A 22,305-nucleotide genomic window follows, 5' to 3' on the forward strand; every position below is an offset into this window, starting at 1 on the left:
CTCCGCGGCATGTGGGATCTTCCCAGGCCAGGGCTCAAACCCGGGTCCCTTGCATTGGCAGGCAGATTCTTAACCACTGTGCCACCAGGGAAGCCCCTGGCTGCCTGTTTTTGTTGGAGATCCGTAAGAGATCCACAGATCTTTTCCTGGGATGTTTGATTCTCCAGAATATAAACTTAAAAACTCCTGCCCCTTGAGTGTGGGAGAACAAGCTGGGAAGAGACTGACAATAAGCCTGGCTGCAGGATTTCTGGAGCTCAGGCAAAGCGCCATTCAACAGGCAGAGTTCGGTTCCTCTTTTGTCAGTACCATAACTTGACCCTCTATATTTACATCTTGGACCCTAAAGCCTCTCTTGTTCCCTTTTTTCAAGAAAAGAATCTATCTCCCAACAGGTAAGGATAGTCACCTAATGGATTTCTAACTGAACCTCATACAGATTTTCAAACAGTCCACTGTCCTGTGATACCTAGTGGTTCTTAATTCTTGTGGCTTTTCAGCCTTCTCTGGGGACATCAGTTGTCCATCTTACAGGAATATGATTCTTCCTCTAAGTAATTTACTATGTACTCTTCTATGTGCATTCAGTCTTCATAAATTGTGGTTTGAAATTACAGTTATCTCCTAGTATAGTCAAAGATGATGTTTTTGCTTGTTTTGCCCCTCATTCTGAGATATTTTCAAGAGGAAAGGGTGGCAGAGGCATTTTTACTCTGCCATCTTGAAACCAGATGTTTCCTTCCCGTGACCTGACTCTCCTGATTTCCATCTACCCCTCCCCTATCACTACTGAGTTCTACATGCCTCAGCCCTAGGCTGTCATCATCTCACACAGCACTTTATCCAGATGATTTCAGTCAGGATTCCGGCTTTGCCCACCTCTCCACCTTCACGGAGCACCATACACACCCTTGTTTAAGCTTCAGCCTAACTGGTATTATTTTAGGTCTTTGATGCCAGCAAAGTTCTTACACATGCTGGCATTTACATGGATGAAAAGTCAGTGAACACAGTGAGAGATTCATTACTACAAGGGGACTGCTCAAAATAGATATGTTAAGAATGATGGGAGCCAAGTTTCTCACTATGAAAGAAATACAAAGGGGAAATAAAAATGAATTCTGTGATCTTGGGTTGAAATTGGAGGTTATCAGTGTGCAGTCATAGTTTTTAATAGACATATAGATATAGGAATATGTATTAATGTAAATGTGTCTGTCTATAGTATGTATTGTCTAGCAATGCCCATGAAAGGATTTGGGAACAAAGATACCACAATAGCAATGAGCAAATTTAGAGCTCAGATATTGGCTTCTGAGTGCCACCAAAAAAAGACTCAGGGCTCCTTGGAGAACAGGCTGATTCCAGGACTGAAGCAGGGAAAGTGTCAAATGACCCTGGAGCATATTTTAGGTCAGGAAGTGAAGTGCTCAAAGAATCATGGGATGTGTCAACTGGATGATTTGAGCATCACAATAAATTATAGTAACAAATTATAACCCAATGAATAAAATTGGAAACCATAAGTCATACTGATAGGAATAAATAAATGAGTGAACTAAAAGTTTGGTGAGGAATGAGGTTTTTATATGCTCTCACAGTCTCTCCCTACAAAATCCTTATTACTAACAAAGAGGAAAAGAGTAATTTTACAGTGGAGCAGCTTGCCAGACAACACCTGAAGTGATCAAAGTGAACGTGACAATGTGACAAACAGAAATTGTGCACAACTTGACAGGTACATCGTGAAGACCATGGATGCCAAAGATGCATAATCTAAATCTAATTACTAGAAAACAGATAAGTCTGCATTAAGGAAATTCTACAAAATAACTAGCTGTAATGTTTGTGTCAAGGTCATGAAAGTCAAGGAGAGACTGAGAAAATGTTCCAGAATGAAGCCTGAAGAAATATGAGTAAGGCAACAATGATTCTGAACTGCATCCTTGTCCTTTAAAGGACATTACTCCTTTAAAGGCAAAATATGAATAGAATCTAAGGATTAGATAGTAGTATGCAGCAATATTAATGTCCTGATTTTGGTGAGTATATTGTGGTTAAGTAGAATGTCCTTGTCTGTAGGAAATACAATAAATAATTGGGTGTTGGGGCATGAGGTCTGCAATATAGTCTCAGATGGTTCAGGAAAAAGATCTTTGTACTATATATACATGTAACTCCTCCATAAATTTTTTTCAAAATAAATGAATTAAACTGATTTAAAAAAATAATAAACTAGGTTGCACCAGTTATTACCAGTGCTCCTGTAGATTCTGCTGTCATCAAAAACCAAAGTATATGAGCAAGAACAATGGCTAGTCATCTTAAACCACCCGGGACGAACCTGTAAGCCAACAAAGTCAGATTTATTGACGCATTGCAACCAAGGAGACTGCACACTAGAGGAACTGTAGGGTGTCTCACCACACAATGGAAAAGGTAGATGTAGGATTTGTGGGAAAGGTGGAGTTAAGATAAAATCTAAATGAAACAGTTTTGATAGCCTCAAAGCAAAGCAGAGCGGTGGAAAGAGGCATCAACCTCACATCTGGAGTGAGAAGTGGGTGTAGGATCATGTTCCCTTGGAAACCACAAAGTTAAGAGAATAAGTAATATTCTTTTCAGGAACCCCTTGTCTGCAGCTCTGCACCTGATTAGAAATAGAAGCTGCTTCTCTGTGTCAAAGTGTCTTAGATCCTCCAGGCAAAAGTGGAATGTTTCATTCTTACTGATAAAATTTCAAATAGCAACGTTTACATGTACTTTAAAGAACAAGGTTTCTCCGTGTAAGAATGTATCCAAAGACGCGGGTTGTTATGATACTTTTTAGTTGCAGTTTGTCCTTAAAAGAAACTTTCCTGTAAACGTTACAACTGGCTTTATCTTATACTGTTACCCATCCTGATGAATGGCTGGGCAGATTTTTACTTTCTCAGCAGTTACAAATGAAAAATACGACTCGGCCTCTCAAACCACAGCTGATCCTCCTCTCAGGCCTTGCTGAAGTTATGGGTTTGTCCGACCAACTTTCTTTCCTCTCATTTTGTACCTCAAGCCTCCCCTGATGAACGAGACGCTGCACCACGGTCTTCGACGCCTTTCTCCACGTAACCTTTCAATCATCCTGCCTTCCCAGGCCACGCTCAGTGCGTGGGGGGCGGTCCCACTCTTCTCAAATCCTATTGGGTAAAATCCATGCCTCTCTTCGCAGTGGGGACGGAACAAGAGATAAAGGGCCTTTCCCAGGCGCGAGAAGATGACGTCACAGTAGCGGAGCCGCGACCTCCGGCTGTTTTGGGCTCTGCTAGCTGAGGGTGTCGACTGAAAACAGTTCCGTCCGCGATGCAGTCGCCATGACCATTTGTCAGTTCTTCCTTCAAGGCCGGTGTCGCTTCGGAGATCGGTGCTGGAACGAACATCCCGGCGCCGGGGGTGCGGGCGAAGGACGGCAGCAGCAGCTCTCAGGTGACGTTCTCCTCCGTCCTTCGCCCCTAGCCGAGCTGCGGAAGGCCTGGCGTGGGGCCGAGCCGGCGACGAACGGCCGTCCCTCGTGGGCCCAGCCGTTGGGCACAGCGCCGTGGCGCACCAGTCAGGTGACGCCGACGTGCCCGCGTCGTTCCCTCGCCCGCCCCGCCCACCGGCTTTTTTATTCATTTATTGGGAGCTCGGTTGGCTTTCGTTGAGCGGTTGGAGGCATGGGCTTGGTCCTTTTTACTAATGAAAAACAGGAATACGTGTCAGAACTTAACCTTGTCTTTGGGCAGCAGTGGTTCGCAGAATTGGCATAGGTCGACCCAGACGCCTCCTTTCTTTACTACTTTACTACCTTTCTGCTACTTGCTTTTTCCCCTTGATGCCTTGAATATAATTTTTTCTAAACTTTTTTTCTAGGGAGAGGCTAGCAACTGGGGTCAAAGGATTCTTAACTTTGGGAAACACCTTTGAAGATCTAATAAAAGCTACAGAGCCATTAACCTCAGATAAATGCACATGCTCATAAAATTTGGGGTAAAATCGAGAGTGGGATGCTCAGTTAAGAACTCTGGGCTATGAGGGAAGGGGGTGCAGGACTACGTTGACCTGCTTCCTGGCCTAAGTCATTGTCGAAGCTTTTGGAATATTTCACTAAACCAATTGTGGATGATGCAAAAGGATTGACTGTCTTCGAGGAGAGGAGGGGTCCGAAATGAAATCATAGTACAATGCAAGGTTTTAGAGGTCAGATGAATCGTTAGGTTTCCTTAGGACTGAAACTTAGTCCTTAAAGTTACCACAAGATGCTGACCACCTCTCCCTTCTCTTTCCTCCTTTAGGGCTATTCATCTGACCCTTAAACCTTGTGTTACATTGTGGTTTCACGTCTGATTCCTCTTCTTGGGGGCAGTCTTTTTGTATCACCCACAATTGGTCTAGTGAAATATTCCAAACCAAAACTTAAGACTCAGGATCTGATAAATGTGCGAGTATTTCCAGGAACAACAAAACGTAATATGACATTCTGTTGAGACTCACTCTAAATGCAGTAATTAGAGGATAAATGTTGAATGGATAAATGTTAATGGATTTTAAAAGTGGAGATAAAACTAGTCAAGTAAACTGTATTTAATGCCCAGAAACAAATAAATGCTTATGGAATTAGTAAGTATGAAGACCAAAAGCTGTATACAAAAGATGGAATGAATTTCTTCAGTTGTGTCATCCCCGCAAAGGATTTGAAACTCTAGGAAAATAAAATATCATTAACCCATACTTGAGGGATCTGGTCTAGCAGTCTGCCCCCTTTCCTCTTAGGTTTCGTTAAGCAGTTTTAGAATTGGGAGGTGAATTTTCATAAAGGAGTGTATCTCCCATCCCTCGAGTTTTTAATATACATATTTAATGGCATATCTCCTAATTCAGTCAGAAACAAGGTGAATTATCTTGACCCCAACTAAGAAGTGATGAATAATTGAGACAGTAGAAGTGAAAAAATTTTGTAAAATATAGAGACAGAGGATAAAAATGTTGGCTCATTTTGATAATTATAGAATACTAGAAATTTGCTCATAATAGAGGAACTCTATTCATATGTAAATTACCTCTATAATCTCCCTATGGAAGGTAGGTGGGTTGGTGTTGTTTTCTGAGAGAGAATACTGAGTCAAATAGATTAACCCATCTATTCAAGGACAGAAGGTAGACTCTAATCTTTTATATTCAATACACTTCTCAATACATTGTCTGTTTTTCAGATTTTACTAATATATAGGGCCCAGTTGGGGAGCAAAGAATGATACAGACACATCTTTTTATCATGAAGGAGCTTATGATTTCGGTACATGCCTTCTATCCACTCCATTATCGAACAGTTGTTTACCTAATAAACTTAGGTCAGCTGAATTTAGTAATATATCATTATTTTTCTGTGGATTTACAGTCTTCTCAATCATGCTAACTTAGACCATTATGTGATTTGTTGATACTACACTTACCTATATAAATTGAAAGTGAAGAGTTTTGTAATTTAAAATGAGTGGAGGGCTTCCCTGGTGGCGCAGTGGTTGAGAATCTGCCTGCCAATGCAGGGGACACGGGTTCGTGCCCCGGTCCGGGAAGATCCCACATGCCGCGGAGCGGCTAGGCCCGTGAGCCACGGCCACTGAGCCTGCGCGTCCGGAGCCTGTGCTCCGCAACGGGAGAGGCCGCAGCAGTGACAGGCCCGCGTAGCGCAAAAAAAAAATGAGTGGAAATGTAGTGCTTGTTGAATCTTTACATAAGGTCTGCACATATAATAAAACAAACTACAATGAAATTTTAAGAGATTCTAAAAATGAGTTGCTAGTAAAATTGTTTATTTTGTTGTTTATTTCAGGTAGTAACAGACGAGGATGGAATACCACCAGCCAGAGATATTCTAGTGTTATCCAGCCATCCAGTTTCTCCAAATCCACACCATGGGGGGGCAGCAAAGATCAAGAAAAGCCATCTTTTGCTTCTTTTGATTCTGGAGCGTCAGCTAGCAGGAACAGGGGGTTTGGATCGTCTCAGAACCCGTTTGCTTCACCTAGCTCTGATGGGCAGAAAGATGAAAAGAAACTTCTGTAAGTGAAAGCCTTCAGAAAAATTCCTTCCCATTTGCTTATTTTTTTTCAAAAGTACCTACAGTACTTTCCTTAAAAAAGAGGTAATGTTATTATTACTTTATTAAGTTATTAAAAAATAAGAATAAGCAAAAAGCAGAAAAAACATCCATGATCAGAGATAACTACTATTTTGCAGGTATCATACTAGACTTTATTTCACTTTAAAATGTCATTCTTCTTTATCGATACAATGAGTTCTTGGGGATAATTATGCTTTTTCCACTTTTCTATTGATAACACCGTACTGTGAATATCTTTCTAATGTAGTCCTGCTTATATTAAATTATGAGTTCTTTACAAAGTATGAGGTGATTTAAAGCAACTTGTGATCTTGGAGGTCACTTATAGCATCTCGTATTCTTCTTTCTAAAACTTTTACTTCAGTAAGCCCATGTAAACATTTCATTTGATTTCCTTCATTATTGTGGAGTAGGTTTCTTACCATTTATTGAGAACATTCGTAGTAGAATTTATGATTGGTGCCAAAACAGTGCCTGGCTGTGTATAACTGTTCCGTCAGCCCCCAGCAATTAGGACAGAACTTAAATATACTCATTAGTCTTTTACATCCCGTAACTAAATTAGACTAGTTGTAAACATTTTGAACCATGTACCATATATAATAAATTAAAATAAATAAATAAAGTAAAAAACCAAATTAAAAAAATTAAAAAAGGAAAAAGAAACCCTCCTTCCTATATTTGATGTTGTCATCATAAAAATCCTAAATTTTATTATTATTTTATTATCAGTTATTCTTATTTGATTAATTCTGCTATTCTGGATAAGGGGAAAATATTTAATTTAGACCCAGATATATCCATGACTTTGCCAACAAGTTAACCATGGACATGGGTCTGTTCCCTTTTTGCAAAATGTGAGAATTAGACAAAATGATCTCTGAAGTCCTAACCACTTAAATATTTTATGGTTCTTTATTACTTACTGGTTCTTTCTTTCCCAGTTAAATGATCATTGATGTTAATAATGAACAAAGAAAGATTAAACTTAATATTGTGTATTTTATTATATTTCAGTTCTTTAAGATATGTGTGGTATGATAGTTGAGTTCTCAGTAAATGTATCAGTTAATGGTTCAGTGTATTGGAAAACCAAAATTATGAACTTCTTTGATATTATTTATAATCATGAAAGGTAGCTCATATTTCTATAAGCTTCTGCTTTAAAGAACACTCCTCAGAAAATATAACGGAAAAACCTAAAATTATATATTTACTACAATTTAAAATTTCAATCATTGAAAATTATAAATGGTAAATTTTAACAATCAGTAGAAAAACATTTTTTGCCCTTTTTTTTCTTCAGGGAAGGAATTGTAAAAGATATGGAGGTTTGGGAATCATCAGGGCAGTGGATGTTTTCTGTTTATTCACCAGTGAAAAAGAAACCTAATATTTCAGGTAACTAGAAATTATGTGTTTTTAAAATGTGTTTTACAACTATTATTTTCTAAAACCAAGACTATGTCAAATAAAGAAATCGACCACAAACTTAGCTACAGTTAGGAGAGTTTGGACATTGTTTAAAGTATCCAAGTATTCTAGCAGAACTTCATAATTCAGAGATTGAGGTTGGAAGATATAGTTCAAGATATATAGATCCCTTGGGAAAAATAGTAGAATCAGGAACCACCACCTTTCCAATTCTGTAAGCCCAGGAAGAGGCTCTGCTTCCTTGGTTTCCTGTAGATACAACTTCAGAACCCTTTAGCTGCCTGCAGTGAATAGAAGAGTCCCATTATGCCAAGGCTTTGGCTGCCTGATTCTGTTCTTTCTCCCCTATCTTTTTTTCTAAGGATAGTTACTTTTCATAAAGCATGTTGAGATCTATTCTGGGGGTAATATTTGAAGGTAAGGAGCCTTAGCTGGGCTACAGAGATAGCATTTCTTTAGAATACTCCTTTCCTTCCCATTTTATTTTGTCCATAGCCCTTTTTGGGGCTGAAAGCTAGACCACCACAGTTGTTTTTGTTTTGGTTTTTTGACATCTTTATTGGAGTATAATTGCTTTACAATGGTGTGTTAGTTTCTGCTGTATAACAAAGTGAATCAGCTGTATGCGTACATATATCCCCATGTCCCCTCCCTCTTGCGTTAGACCACCACAGTTTTATAAGCCTACTCTGGGTGGTCCTGGGCCCTATTAAGTTGAACAGCAAGTGCCTAGAAGATGAGAGCCCTTTCAGTCTCTCAAAACTCTGGGATTTCTGTCTGTCTCTGCTCTACTTGCTCATTCTCTGTGAGCATTTGTGTCACACCACTCCTTAGTTGTTTATTTACTTAATCATTCAACAAATACTTATTGAATTTCTTTTGTGCCAGGCCTCATTCTAGGTGCTAGAGATATAGCAATGAGTAAGATAGATAGGATCCATCCCTTATGAAGTTTATGTTCTTGAGGGATGGAGGCAATAAGTAATACAAATAAATAAGATACTTTTAGATAGTGATTTTTCTGTAAAGAAAATAAGTGTTAAGCCTTTTTTAAAAAGTTCAGAATTGAACATAATGCCTAATGCCCTAGAGCAGTGGTTCTCAGTGTGAAATGTAGATCCATAAGCAGGGTTGTAAGATAAAATATGGGACATCCAGTTAAATTTAAATTTCAGATAAACAGTATTTTTAGTATATGAATATCCCATATAGTATTTAGAACATACTTATACTTTTTTTTTGGCTGTGCCATGCAGCTTGTGGGATCTTAGCTCCCAGACCAGGGATTGAACCCGGGCCCACGGCAGTGAAAGCGCCAAGTCCTAACCACTGGATCACCAGGGAATTCCCGGGACATACTTGTACTTTTATCAAAGTATTTGTTGTTTGTCAAATATTCAAATTTAACTGGGCATCCTCTTTTTTTTGCTTAAATCTGGCAACCCTATTGCTAAAATCCTTTTAGGGGCTGTACAAGTTTAGAAATACTTTGATAATAATACTGAGACATTAATTGCCATTTTCACTGTGTTGACATTTGCACTGTTCTTACAAAAGCTTTGATGAGGCACAGGCAACAAACTGTACTAGCAGATTATAATAGTCAATAAAAAAATTTTAACGCCATTTTCACTTAAGAATGTCCTTGATGAAGAGGTAAAAATTATTAAGTTTATTAAATATTGACCCTTAAGTGTACACCTTTTAAATATTCTGTGTGACAAAATGGGAAGCACACACAAAGTAACATTAACAAATTTTTTGATATTGTAAGATGACATGTGCCAACATTTGGAGGTTCTGGATAACTCAGTGAACCAATATTTTCCAGATGACCAATGTGTGACGTTACAAAATTATGCATGTTTGAAAACTCCTTTCTAAGTGCAAGATAAAACAATTAATAGTTTTGGTTTATTAATATGATTTCATTAATATGATTTGAGTCCACATTATAGCTAACCTTTAAGAAACTACTGTCTGTCAAGTTTTGGTATAGTATCAAGAAGGATATCCACAATTATCTGAAAAGGCCATTAAAGTCATCCTTTTCCAGCTACACATCTGTGTGAGAACAGTTTTTCTTCATATACTTGAACCAGGGAATATACTGAAACAGGTTGAAGCAGATTGAACAGCAGAAGCAGATATAATAATCCAACAGTCTTCTATGAAGCCATACATTAAAGAGATTTACAAACATAAGACAATGCCACTTATATCACTAAATTTTTATTTTTTGTTTTGGAAAATAGTTTTTTCATTTATGTTGATATATTTCTTATTTTTAAGTGAATTAATATTTTCTACAATTTTTCAGTTTTCATTTCAGATATGGTAAATATTGATTTATGTAACCCATGCGAGCAAAAGGTCTGCCATCCTTATTTATTTTTAAGAATGTAGATGGGTCCTGAAACCAGAAAGTTGGAGAATCACTGTCTGTAGGCATCCATTATAATGAATTAATTTTTCCTGTGCAGCTAGAATGATACTACATTTGTACCACCCTTGAAAGAATTGAGGAAATAGTCACTCAAATCATTTTCTGTCTTCATGGTTCAGATGAGTAACAGATGGAAGGAGGAGAAAGTAGCCAGAGGGATAGTGTTTCTTCACAGAGAGTGGTTATCTATTCTTAGGAAGCAGTATTGGAGCTGAGTCCTGAATGAAGAGAAGATGTCACTTATGGGAAGATTTGGGGGAAAATGTTCCTTACAGTACAATAGCTAGTGCAGAGGCACTTGTGGAAACAAGGTTGCCATGTATTTCGTCTAGCAAGGCCTGAATTTGCCAGAGGAGAGTAAATAAGAGAAAGAGTAATATGATATAAGGCCAGAGAGAGACAGCCAGGGGCCAGATTATGTTGGGCCTAATTGCACTAGGAAGCCAGAAAGAGCTTTGAGCAGGAGGAGGGATATGATCTGATTAGAAAAAGCTCACTTAGCGACTTCCCTGGTGGCACAGTGGTTAAGACTCCGCCTTTCAACACAGGGGACATGGGTTTGAGCCCTGGTCCGGGAAGATCCCACATGCCGCGGAGCAACTAAGCCCATGTGCCACAACTACTGAGCCAGCGCTCTAGAGCCCGCGAGCCACAACTGCTGAGCCCGCGTGCCACAGCTAGTGAAGCCCGTGCGCCTAGAGCCCATGCTCTGCAACAAGAGAAGCCACCGCACTGAGAAGCCTGCGCACAGCAGCAAAGAGTAACCCCTGCTCACTGCAACTTGAGAAAGCCCGCGCACAAGCAGCAAAGACTCAATGCAGCAAAAAATAATTTAAATTAATTAATTAATTAATTTTTTAAAAGCTCACTTAGACTGTTGTATGAAAAGAAATGGTCTGTTGGGGGGCAAAATAGCGGCAGGGCAATGAGTTAGTTACTGCTGATAACCGAGAGTTACTAGCAGTGGAGACAGAATAGGTCAAAATTCGTGTTCTGTTTTGGAGCTAGTACTGGCAAGAGGCTTATTAATTAGATATGGGGAAAGAGAGAAATGCAAAGTGATTCTAGGTTTTGTGGCCTGAGCAGTTAATAAAGGTGGTAAAGACAAGTTGTTAGAGAACTCCAGGATTCTGATTTGAATGTTTAGTCTTTTCTTTATTCTGAGGTAAGGGTCTTTGGAGTTAATGGTGTCTGGTTATAAATAATTCTCTGTAGAAAAATATCCTGAACTTTTTTTCCCTTTCTTAAAAAGTTTTCCTAATTATGAAAGTTACAGCTGTTGCCATAGAAAACTTGGAAAATACAGAAATATGTGAATAAAGATCAACTAATCTCAGAAATAACAACTGTAACATTTTAGTGTATTTCTTTCAAAACATGCGCACACATATTTCTTATTTATATATATAATTAGGAATCATAACCTAGTGTTGTATTCTGCTTTGTTTTCAGTGTCTCCATTACTAAAAATACTAGAATGAACATATTTTTATGTAACACCCTTTGTTTATACATTTAATTATTTCCTGAGGTTAAATCCTAGAAATTCTAAGGTCAAAAGGTATGAGCATTTTTAAGGCATTTGACATTTATTGACAATTTTCCTCCCAGAAAAGTTTACCTTTTTGATTTCCATAATGGCAACTTAGGAGAATGTCCATGTCACCACATCCTTTATAACAATTATTCATTATTAATTTTTGTCAGTCTGATAAATAAAGCATTGTATCTCTATTTAAGTTGTATTTTTAAATTGAACTTTTTTTTTTTTGCGTGAACTTTTTAATTTCATTTATTTACTGGCTATTTGAATTGTTTTGTGAATTGCCCATTCATTATCTTTGCCCATACTAATTTTTCTTACTGATTTGTAATAGCTATTTATACATTGATGTTAGCTCTTCTCCTGTCATATATGTTGCAATTATGGTTTTCCCAGTTTACTGTTTGCCTTTCAATTTTGCTATTGTAGTTTCTGACTTACAGAATATTTTTTTTTAGAAGTATGAATGTATATGTAGTCTACTCTTTCTTGTTTCTTTTGTTTATTATTCTTTCCACTCCATTTATCTTTAGAAAATTTTTCCCCTTCAAAGATCAGTTAACAACTATATTTTATTCTAACTTTATACTTTATTAAATAGAGTATAGGCTTTGTATTTTTTCCTTATGATTATGAAATTTTTCTAATGATCAAGATTAGCATATTTTCCTGTCTAGTACCTCTTATTTTACTCTACTATCAAAAGTATTGGTATTTAAAGATTCCAATTGATTCCTCACTTCAGGTTTTACAGATATTTCACCAGAGGAGTTGAGACTTGAATACCATAACTTCTTAACCAGCAATAACTTACAGAGTTATGTAAGTTTGTTTCCTATTCATCTACCTAACCGATTAGCTGTTAATTATTGTCTTCTCTGTAGTGGCTTGCTTGTGTGTTGGCAAAGTGGATGAGGTCTATAATTTTTTTTCAGAACAAGGCTATTTTTATATTCTAAATTAAACTTTAGAATTTCTTTGAAATTGGTTGGTTATCTAAAATGGTGATAATATACTTTGACTGTAGTAACTAGGAATGTCATTATTTTTATTACGGGTTATCCAGCAATCAGTCCCAGAAATCATACCTTTCATTATTTGGCAAACATCTATGGAGTATGTCTTAGGTGCAGACACCACAATGAATGCTAGAAAAACAAACTTAAATAAAATGCAGTGTTGTATATAGATTAACATTTTCATATATGAAATATCAAAAAATTGAAAAGCTGGGCTTGAATAAGTTCAGTGCCTAAAGGAAATGACATAAATCATGTATTTTTCTATTGTCTACAGTCAATATCATGTGTTTCAACTAGTGCACATGTTTGTCTCTGTACTGCCAGGTACTTGTGATTTTAACTAGGTGATACAAGGAGTTGGAGAACAGGGAAGGGGGTCTACAGCTGGAGTATCTTTAGCAAGTAGGGGTAGGTCAATGCAAATTTTACAAGTTATGGGTTGTAAAAATGTTTTATAAATTTATTGTAGCTTTGGAAATACAAACATGAAGTTATTGGAGAGATTATCTTAAACACTCAATATTGACTCATCATTTTTCTGTCTTCTCTCCAGCTACATTCCATCCAACAGTTAATAAATCAGTGGAGGAACAAGGTAAATGAACTGAAAAGTCTAAATACATCAACTACAATAGCTTTGGTGAGTATTGAAGAATTTTCTACAGGGAAACGTCTTATCTATTGCTTTTTTGCAGAATTTCACTTTGGATTTGGAAAGCAAAGCTAAAATTCTCTGTCAAGAATTGTGATACACACATTCTCAAGAACTGTATTATCATTTAGAGTCACGGTCCTGGAATTGTTTTCTCTCTGTTTCTTAGTCAGAAAAGCACAGATAATTATGCTTTTCTAAAACTATTTTTAGGATAAGATGTTTAACTTTGGTGGTACTAGTTTTAAAAATTGGAAAATATTACATAAATTCAAGTATGCCAGGTTATCAGCGTTTAAAAAGAAATTGCTTTGAAAAATATGAATGCATATTTAGACTAATGTATACTTTTGTGACTGAAGGACCATATGTTCCTTGTCTTATACAGAAATGCCTTTAGGAGATACATGCCCACTTGTCCCCAAAGATACATGATCCTACTGCAGCATATTCATTATCTCTGTCAGTAGTTTATTTTGCTACCCCCATAAGAAGTTCTTAAGAATATTATTTTTAAATAAGATATTTACATTTAGAATTTGATATTTCCAGTCTATGAGGTGGTTTTTCTTTGTACTTTCTGAAAAAGGCTATGAGAGTAGTAGCTGTCTAAAGTTAGTGAATGATTGTTTGAAAGTCCCGACACCCTACTCCTTTCTTTTTTTTTAAATTAATTAATTAATTTATTTATTTATTTATTTATTTATGGTTGTGTTGGGTCTTCGTTGCTGCGCGTGGGCTTTCTCTAGTTGTGGCGAGAGGGGGCTACTCTTCGTTGCAGTGCGCGGACGTCTCATTGCGGTGGCTTCTCTTGTTGTGGAGCACGGGCTCTAGGCACATGGGCTTTAGTAGTTGTGGCGCGCGGGCTCAGTAGTTGTGGCTCACAGGCTCTAGAGCGCAGGCTTAGTAGTTGTGGCACACAGGCTTAGTTGCTCTGCGGCATGTGGGATCTTCCCGGACCAGCGGTCGAACCCATGTCCCCTGCATTGGCAGGCGGGTTCTCAGCCACTGCACCACCAGAGAAGTCCCCCTACTCTTTTCTTAAATATATGCTCCTAAATGACTAGAGTCTTTTTTGGGGGGGCATTGCATTTTATTTAATTAATTTTTATTGGAGTATAGTTGCTTTACAATGTTATGTTAGTTTCTACTGTACAGCAAAATGAATCAGCTGTACATATACATATATCCCCTGTTTTTTGGATTTCCTTACCATTTAGGTCACCACAGTGCATTAAGTAGAGTTTTCTGTGCTATACAGTATGTTCTCATTAGTTGTCTATTTTATGCATAGTATCAATAGTGTATATGTGTCAACCCCAATGTCCCAATTCCTCACACCCCCCCAAATGACTAGACTCTTGTGCAAGCTAATTTCTTCTACCTTTCAGTTGTTGTAATGCCATTTGAATTCAGTAGGACTCCTCGGAAGTATTTTTTCTCTAGATGAGAGATGGCCCGCCATCACCATTGCTGATGTAGAAGGGATAACTGAGTCCAGAGAACTACAGAGCTTCCTTCAAGGTTGGAAGTTCCATGTTCTTTGCCACCTTCCTAGGGGCCCTTCTGTAGGTGAGAATCTTGGACAGCCTACCTACAACTGGCTTACCATGTGTCAATTCTTCATGCCAAGTGATTGGGTTTTTTTTAATATTTATTTATTTATTTTATTTTTGGCTGTGTCGGGTCTTAGTTGCGGTTAGCGAGGTCTTCATCGCGGCATGCGGGATCCTCCACTGCGGCACCCAGGCTCCTCATTGCGCAGGCTCCTCATTGTAAGGCGCGGGCTTCTCTCTAGTCGTTGCCCGCGTGCTCAGTAGTTGTGGCGTGCAGGGTTAGCTGCCTCGCGACATGTGGGATCTTAGTTCCCCAACCAGGGATCAAACCCATGTCCCCTGCATTGGAAGGCGGTTCTTAACCACTGGACCACCAGGGAAGTCCCCGCCAAGTGGTTTATTCTTTATTCCTTTAATCTATTATATGGATATAATTTGTTTATCCACATACCTGTTAATGACTGAGGGAGAGAAGCTAGACGAAAAAAAGAAAAAGTACATACTATATGATTCCATTTATATGACACTCTAGAAAAGACAAACCTCATCTCTAGTAATAGAAAGTAGGTGAATGGTTCCCTGGGGCCAGAGCTTGGGAGAGTGTTGACTGGAAAGGGACACAAGGGAACTTTTATGGGTGATGGAAATATTCTAAATCTTGATTGTAGTGGTGGTTATAAGTTTGTCAAAACTCATCAAAATATAGATAGATTGTTTTAATGGACGCATTTTATTTTATGTAAACTGTACCTCAGTAAAGTTGATTTTGTTTTTAAAGAAAAAATGCCAATAGGATTTTAAAATGAGAGAAATCTTATGTACTTAGGTTGATGAGGGAAGACTTCTTAGAGGTAAGGATTAAGTGAACAGTGCCTTGAAAAGGAGATTAAGATTTCAGTAAGCAGAGACGAAAGACATTTCTAGAGCAGAAAATAGCAAGAGCATAAAATATTTTCAGGGAAAAGGAAATGTTTAATAGATTTTAGTGGTAAGCTTTTAATAATGTAATTGCGAATTAACTTCAGTTCAAGCATTTGAGTAAGTGGACTGAGTAGCCTCTAAAGGTCCTTTACCTAATATCTAGGTTTTTTGATAAATGCAGATCAACCAGTAGAAACTAAAATCTAGAATTAAAAAGTATTTTCCTGATTTTAATATGTGTTCATTGAAGAAATTTAGAAAGTGTTTTAAAAGCATAAGTAAAATTAAAATCATTCATAATTCATCAGCCACACAATCACTTCAAACTCATTGAGGTTGGCCCATTTTTTCCTATGAACATTCACTTGTAGGCATTTTTCTATATTAAACAAAATGAAGACGTTTTTAAGTACACGTTTTAAAAATTTAATTTGGCTATAAAGTGTATAGAAAAGGTACTTGAGAATTATTCACTTGCCTACCTTTTTTTAATAGCTCTCTGATATAAAGGGTGGAGTAAATCAAGCAGCACCTGCATTTGGATTTGGCAGTAGGCCATCAGTAACATTTGGGTCACCAGGTAAGTGACAAAGTAATGAAGGACTTCACTGATTCAAAAAAATAGGATTTTATAGGTTTCAAATATAAAGCCTGAAGTTTTGTTTAGTGCCATTTTAAGTCACTCTTGCAAATTCTACCACCTTCCATAATAGAGCTTCAAAGAATTTGGCTCATCAAGCATTTGCGAAATGGGATTCAGAATGGGCATGGTCTTTGAAAGACCCTATGGCTCAGGCTTTAGAAGTATATTTTAGGAATGGTTTTTCAAGACTTCCATAGAAATACATAGTTAGGGTAGCAGCACCTTTGAGGACTTTGTTGTCCCTGTATATAACAGCATAGTATTGTCCTCAAATGACAGTTCCGATGAGATGAGGGGACAGGTGAAGTGAAGGTTTACTCCCTAATCCCTGAGGTTTCTCAAGAGCTGCCTCCTTGAGTGTAAATTGTGGTGCAAATGTGATCAATGTAGCAGAAAGACAGGACAACAGGGTTTAGTGGGTTTGTCCTAGTTTCTCATTTTCACTTTTCTTCCTTCCAATAAGTTAATTACCATCTAAATATGGCAGAAATAAGAAAAAAAAGGGCGGGTGGGGAGTAGTAATATAGCTACATTTTCTGATTAATAGCTTCTTTTTTTCTTTTTCTGGTTTTTGTAGGTTTTCCAGTGAATAACAACAGCAGCATTAATGCTCAGAATTTTAGTTTTAAACCAAGGGCTGGATTTGCTACTGCCCCTTCTGGAAGCCCTTCTGTGTTTGGGAGTACTCCAGCATTTGGAGCTGTACTCTCCGCCAATTCTGCCATCACTGCTTCTACTCCAGCTTTTGGACTTGGGAAACCCCAAATCACATCTGCTGCTTCATTTTCATTTAAAAGCCCTGCAGCTTCTGGTTTTGGATCATCCGGATTTTCAGGATTTCCAGCTTCTATGGCAGCAGGACCTGTTAGAGCTCCAGAGGCCCCAGCCTTTGGAAGCGGCAGTTCTTCAGCTGGTTTTGGTAGTCCAGGCTCACAGTCTCACACTGCTTTTTCCAAGTCATCCAGTGGCACCTTTGGAAACAGCAGCATATCCACCTCTCTCTCATTCTCAAATGGCAGCACCACAACAAATAATGTATTATTCACACCCAGGGATCAACTAACAGCAGGAGAACAGGAACAATTTCAATCCAAGAAATTTACTCTGGGAAAAATTCCATTAAAGCCACCTCCTGTGGAACTTCTAAATATTTAAACGAGTAATTTTAAATACAGAAAAGAACAGCTTTTAAAATTGTTTTGAGTGGTTCATATAAAAGGGCAGATATATATATACACATACATATATATTATATATATACATATATATTTATAAGAAGTATAAACTTTCAATAATAGGAGTTTTTATATTTAGCATTTTCTTGAGTGTAACTATTTAAGTAAAACAACAAAAACTCAGCAACGGATTTTTTTTTTTTTTTTTTTTTTGCTATAATTATGAATGGAACTGAAAAAACTGTCAGGGTGCAGTGAATAAAGTACTTTTCTTATTCTACATCACTTTACTCTCTTACCATTTAAAATTTTACATTTAAACATTTTTTTTAAAAGGAAGGAGATAATTTCTAGAACCAGCAGAGAAAAAATGCTTAAATGTTTAGCCTACGTACCAAATAAACATCAGTAGCATGACTTTAAACTTCATGTTAAAGAAGATTCTCTTAAAGAGAGAAATAACAATTTTTAAAGGGTGAAAACTTTTTAGGACCTAAGAAGCATTTTCCCCTCATATTTTTTCTCCTCAGTTTTGGCTCTCTCATGGACCATTTGAGTTTTCTTCAACAATTCTGGGCTAATTTTTATCTTGGCCTAATTTTTATGTAATTCTATTTTTTCCTCACATTATCCCATCAAGTGGATGGATTGTAAGAGGAGTAGAAATTATGATCTTCTGTGAATAAATAGTATATAAATATCCTTTGTAGTTGCATAAAACATTTCTGGAAGAATATTTAAGAAACTTGCTAACAATGATTACCTCTGGGAAAAGAATTGGTGTCTGAGTTAGGAGAAATACTTTATATACCATTTTGAACTGTTTGAATATTTTACCATGTACATGCATTACTTTGTTTTTTTAATTGAAAGAAAATCAGGAAAATTAAAAAAGGATTAGGAAGCTTTTTTCAACTATAAACAGCAACATTATTGGCAAGTTTAATGATACTTAAGATGAAGCTAGTTTTTCTAGCTGCATTTTTGAAAAGCATTTTTTTTTATATAAATTTATTTACTTATTTTTTTTTTGTTTTTGGCTGTGTTGGGTCTTCGTTGCGGTGCACGGGCTTCTCATTGCCGTGGCTTCTCTTGTTGCAGAGCACGGGATCTAGGCGTGCAGGCTTCAGTAGTTGTGGCTTGTGAGCTCTAGAGCTCAGGCTCAGTAGTTGTGGCACACGGGCTGAGTTGCTGCGCGGCATGCAGGATCCTCCCAGACCAGGGCTCGAACCTGTGTCCCTTGCATTGGCAGGCAGATTCTTAACCACTGTGCCACCAGGGAAGCCCGAAAAGCATTTTTTTTAAACTAACAAATGACTCTTTATTCAAGATGCATCTTCTCTAGACTTCTTTTTTAAGTAACAGAGAAGGAACTTATAACTGGAAAAAAGTTTTTGAACAAATCTAGGCTGCTTTCTTCCGCCTCCATTTACATTATTACGGTATGCTCTTATTCCTTTATGGTATATTTCTTAAAACACTTTTTTATAAAATATGTTTATTATAATAAATTTGGAAATTTCCAACAAGGAAATTAAAATTTTCAGTAATCTTCTCCCTGCTTCCCCCTAATAGTTTATGTAGAGCGGTGAGGATTCACCAGCTGTTTCTAGAGTTTCTATTAGAATTCTCAGACATGTTTGGATCTCCCTGTGTCCTCAGATTGAGGGAGTAATATCTTGTATATCTTACATATGGTTGATCCAAATACCCAGAGACCTGTCATGAGTTGAAGCATATGTGTCAGAGTTCTGTGTTCCTTTCTCAAGCCTCAAAAATTACACAGCTAGCACTGTGAGAACAGTTTCCTGACACAGATCTGGCATTGAAGTCATTTTTTTAAGTGAAAATAAAAACTTAAAAGATATGCACTCCACGTGATTTTAGCATATATGCAAAGGGTTTAATCCTCATGGGATCCAGGTTCTCTGTTAAACTTTTTGAAGAACTGTATGACTCAAACTAACAGTTGTGGAACCCCAGCATTTAGAATAAAACCTAGTCAAGGGGGTGTATGTTTGAAACCATCCTTGGTATAGAGGTGATAAATAGACCCTAAGTTCCTGCTTTGGTCGTAAGTTCTAAAGACTTTCCAATGTTTTTTTCAACACAGTTGACTCCTAGAGTTGTCCTACCCTGTTGGAATGAACCCTGTGCTACCATTAGGTTGGTTACAGGCTTACCAGGCTCCCTTGGGTCCCAATTGAACTTCCCAATGTCCTGGAAGCTCTGAGGATGCAGATTAAGGGCCCAGTGTTTCTAAATCTGCCTGACTGTAAGGATCACCTGGGGTACTGATTAAATAATATATCCATTGGGCTAGGCCTGGGAATGTGTTTTTTTTTTACCAAGTGACCCATGAGATCCTTCAGGCAAGTTTGGGAAACTAGCCTATCCAACTACATTTAGGCTACTTAGTAATATGCAATTTGGGAGTTGTAATTGTTGGAAGTCTATTTTCTGTGCTCTCACACACACACACACACAAAAATGAGATCCAAAGTTGTCAGATAGTGCACTTGTCAAAAAGTACAAATAGGTGCTGTGAGTTCCTTAAAAGTGTGAGAAACTGAAGCAAAGAAGTCCACAAAGTAGAAGTCAGCAGTATGCATGCATACTGGTATCAGGAGTCCAAGGAGGCCAGGAACTCCTAGACAGGCCCTAAGGGGCAGCAGGGCTTCAGAAAATCAGAAACAGGTAACACTGAGGTGGTGGTGGCCAGGCATAAAGGTAGTTTGAGTTTCAAGACCCTAAGAGAGTGGAAGGGAAAAGGCAACCGCAAGGCACAAGAGCAAGTGCCTCCATCTGGATTTTTTTTTTTTTTTTCACCATCTGGATTTATTCAGTGAGGTAGGCACCGATTCTAGCAGAGCTGGTTGAACTGAAAGTAGACCCAAAGTAAGCACAAACAGCCTCCCTTCACAGCTTCTACAACAGCTGTCCCTTTTACCTAGGACTCAGAGCAAGGGACAGAATTGTATATAAGGTTTTATTACAAGTAAACTGATTTAACTCGGTTGATTATCTGATCACAGATTAGAAGGGGAGAAGTGTGACAGCCGAGAGCTGACTAGAAGGAGAGAGAGAAGCTGATATTAAAACTATTTAAAAGGCATAATATGATTTAGCTACATAGTATTGTTCATACGAGTAAAATAATTCAATCCAGTGTCCAACAACAGGAAATTGGTTAATGTGGTAGGTTCACATATTGGAATACTAAACAGCCTTTCTAAATGACCTAGAAGAATAGGGGATAAACTTGGAAAGTTTTCAATCTGTAGTCAATGGACAAAACCTGTTATAAAGCAGCATGTACAATGTGGTCCAGTTTGGGGGGAAAGTGTATATTCATGGGAGGAAAAAGCCTAAAATTAATAATAGCTCAGATTTGTTTGGTTTTTTTTATTGTGGTTAAAAAAATAAAACATTAAATTTACCATCTTAAACATTTTTAAGTTCAGCAGCACTAAGTTACATTCACATTGTTGTACAACAGATCTCTGGAACGATTTCATCTTGTCAAACTGAAACTGTTTACCCACTAAACATTAATTCTCCCTCCCTCCTCTCTCCAGTACTTGGCAATCACATTTCTACTTTCTGTTTCTATGATTTGACTACTTTAGATACCTCATATGAGTAGAATCATACAGTAATTGTCCTTTTATGCTGGCTTATTTCACTTAGCATAACGTCCTTGAGGCTCATCCTTGTAGACTGTGATCGAATTTTCTTCTTTTTTTAAGTTTGCATAATATTCCATTGTATGTATTGTATGAACCACATTTCGATTATCCATTCAGCTGTTAATGGAATTTGGGTTGCTTCTACCTCTTGGCTACTGTAAATAATGTTTTAATGAACATCTCTTAAAGATCCTGCTTTGAATTCTTTTGGATATATACCCAGAAATGGGTTTGCTGGATCATATGCAGCTCCGTGTTTAGTTTTTTGAGAAACCTTTACACTGCCCTTCATAGGAGTTACACCATTTTACATTCCCAGCAGCAGGGTTTCAGTTTCTCCACATCCACCCCAACACTTAGTTCCTTGTTTTGACAGTGGCCTTCCTAATAGGTGTGAGGTGATATCTCGTGATTTTGATTTGCATTTCTCTTATGATTAGTGCTGTTGAGTATCTTTTCATATGCTTGTTGGCCATTTGTATATCTTCTTTGGAGCACTATCTATCTATTGAACTCCTTTGCCCATTTTTAATAGGGTTATTTGTTTTCTTGTTGAGTTTTAGAAATTCCCTATGTATTCTGAATGTTAACCCTTTATCATATATATGATTTGCAAATATTTTCACCCATTCCACAGATTGCCTTTTCACTCTGTGGATTATTTCCTTTGACACACATAAGTTTTGAAGTTTGATATAGTCCCACTTGTCTATTTTTGCTTCTATTGTCTGTGTTTTTGGTATCACAATCAAGAAATCATTGCCAAGTCCAATGTCCTGAAGCTTTTCTCCTATGTTTTCCTCTAGTAGTTTTATACATTTAGGTCTTTAACCTATTTTAATTTTGGTCCATGGTATAAGGTAAGTGTCCAACTTCATTCTTTTGCATGTAAATATACAGGTTTCCTAGTACCATTTGTTGAAAAGACTATCTTTCCCTATTTTGTAGTTTTGACCTCTTTGCCAAAAATTACTTGGCTATATAGGCAAGGGTTTATTTCTAGGCTCTAGTCTCTGTTTCATTGGTCTGTATATCTGCCTTTATGCCAGTACCAGACTGTCTCAGCTGGTGTTGCACTGTAG

At 37.6% G+C, this 22,305-nt stretch overlaps 1 protein-coding gene across 1 annotated transcript; it reads left to right on the forward strand.

Annotated features, from left to right (window-relative positions):
• Nucleotides 1–886: 886 nt before the first annotated feature.
• NUP42 (nucleoporin 42) lies at nt 887–18,236 on the forward strand. Its single transcript, XM_024738483.1, has 7 exons — nt 887–3,465; nt 5,852–6,080; nt 7,449–7,543; nt 12,311–12,387; nt 13,141–13,227; nt 16,212–16,296; nt 16,937–18,236. Exons 1-7 carry the CDS (start codon nt 3,354–3,356, stop codon nt 17,512–17,514), a joined length of 1,263 nt encoding a protein of 420 aa, XP_024594251.1. The 5' UTR covers nt 887–3,353; the 3' UTR covers nt 17,515–18,236.
• The last annotated feature ends 4,069 nt before the right edge of the window (nt 18,237–22,305 follow it).

Source organism: Neophocaena asiaeorientalis, unplaced genomic scaffold (genome assembly GCF_003031525.2).
Source record: "Neophocaena asiaeorientalis asiaeorientalis breed wild unplaced genomic scaffold, Neophocaena_asiaeorientalis_V1.1 scaffold89, whole genome shotgun sequence".
In the NCBI taxonomy this organism is placed as follows: domain Eukaryota; kingdom Metazoa; phylum Chordata; class Mammalia; order Artiodactyla; family Phocoenidae; genus Neophocaena; species Neophocaena asiaeorientalis.

Coding starts and splice junctions, on each gene's coding strand:
- NUP42 (XM_024738483.1), top strand. CDS start 3,354: ATGACCATTTGTCAGTTCTTCCTTCAAGGCCGGTGTCGCTTCGGAGAT. Junction 13,228..16,211: donor CATCAACTACAATAGCTTTG/GTGAGTATTGAA, acceptor TTTTTTTAATAG/CTCTCTGATATAAAGGGTGG. Junction 16,297..16,936: donor AGTAACATTTGGGTCACCAG/GTAAGTGACAAA, acceptor TGGTTTTTGTAG/GTTTTCCAGTGAATAACAAC.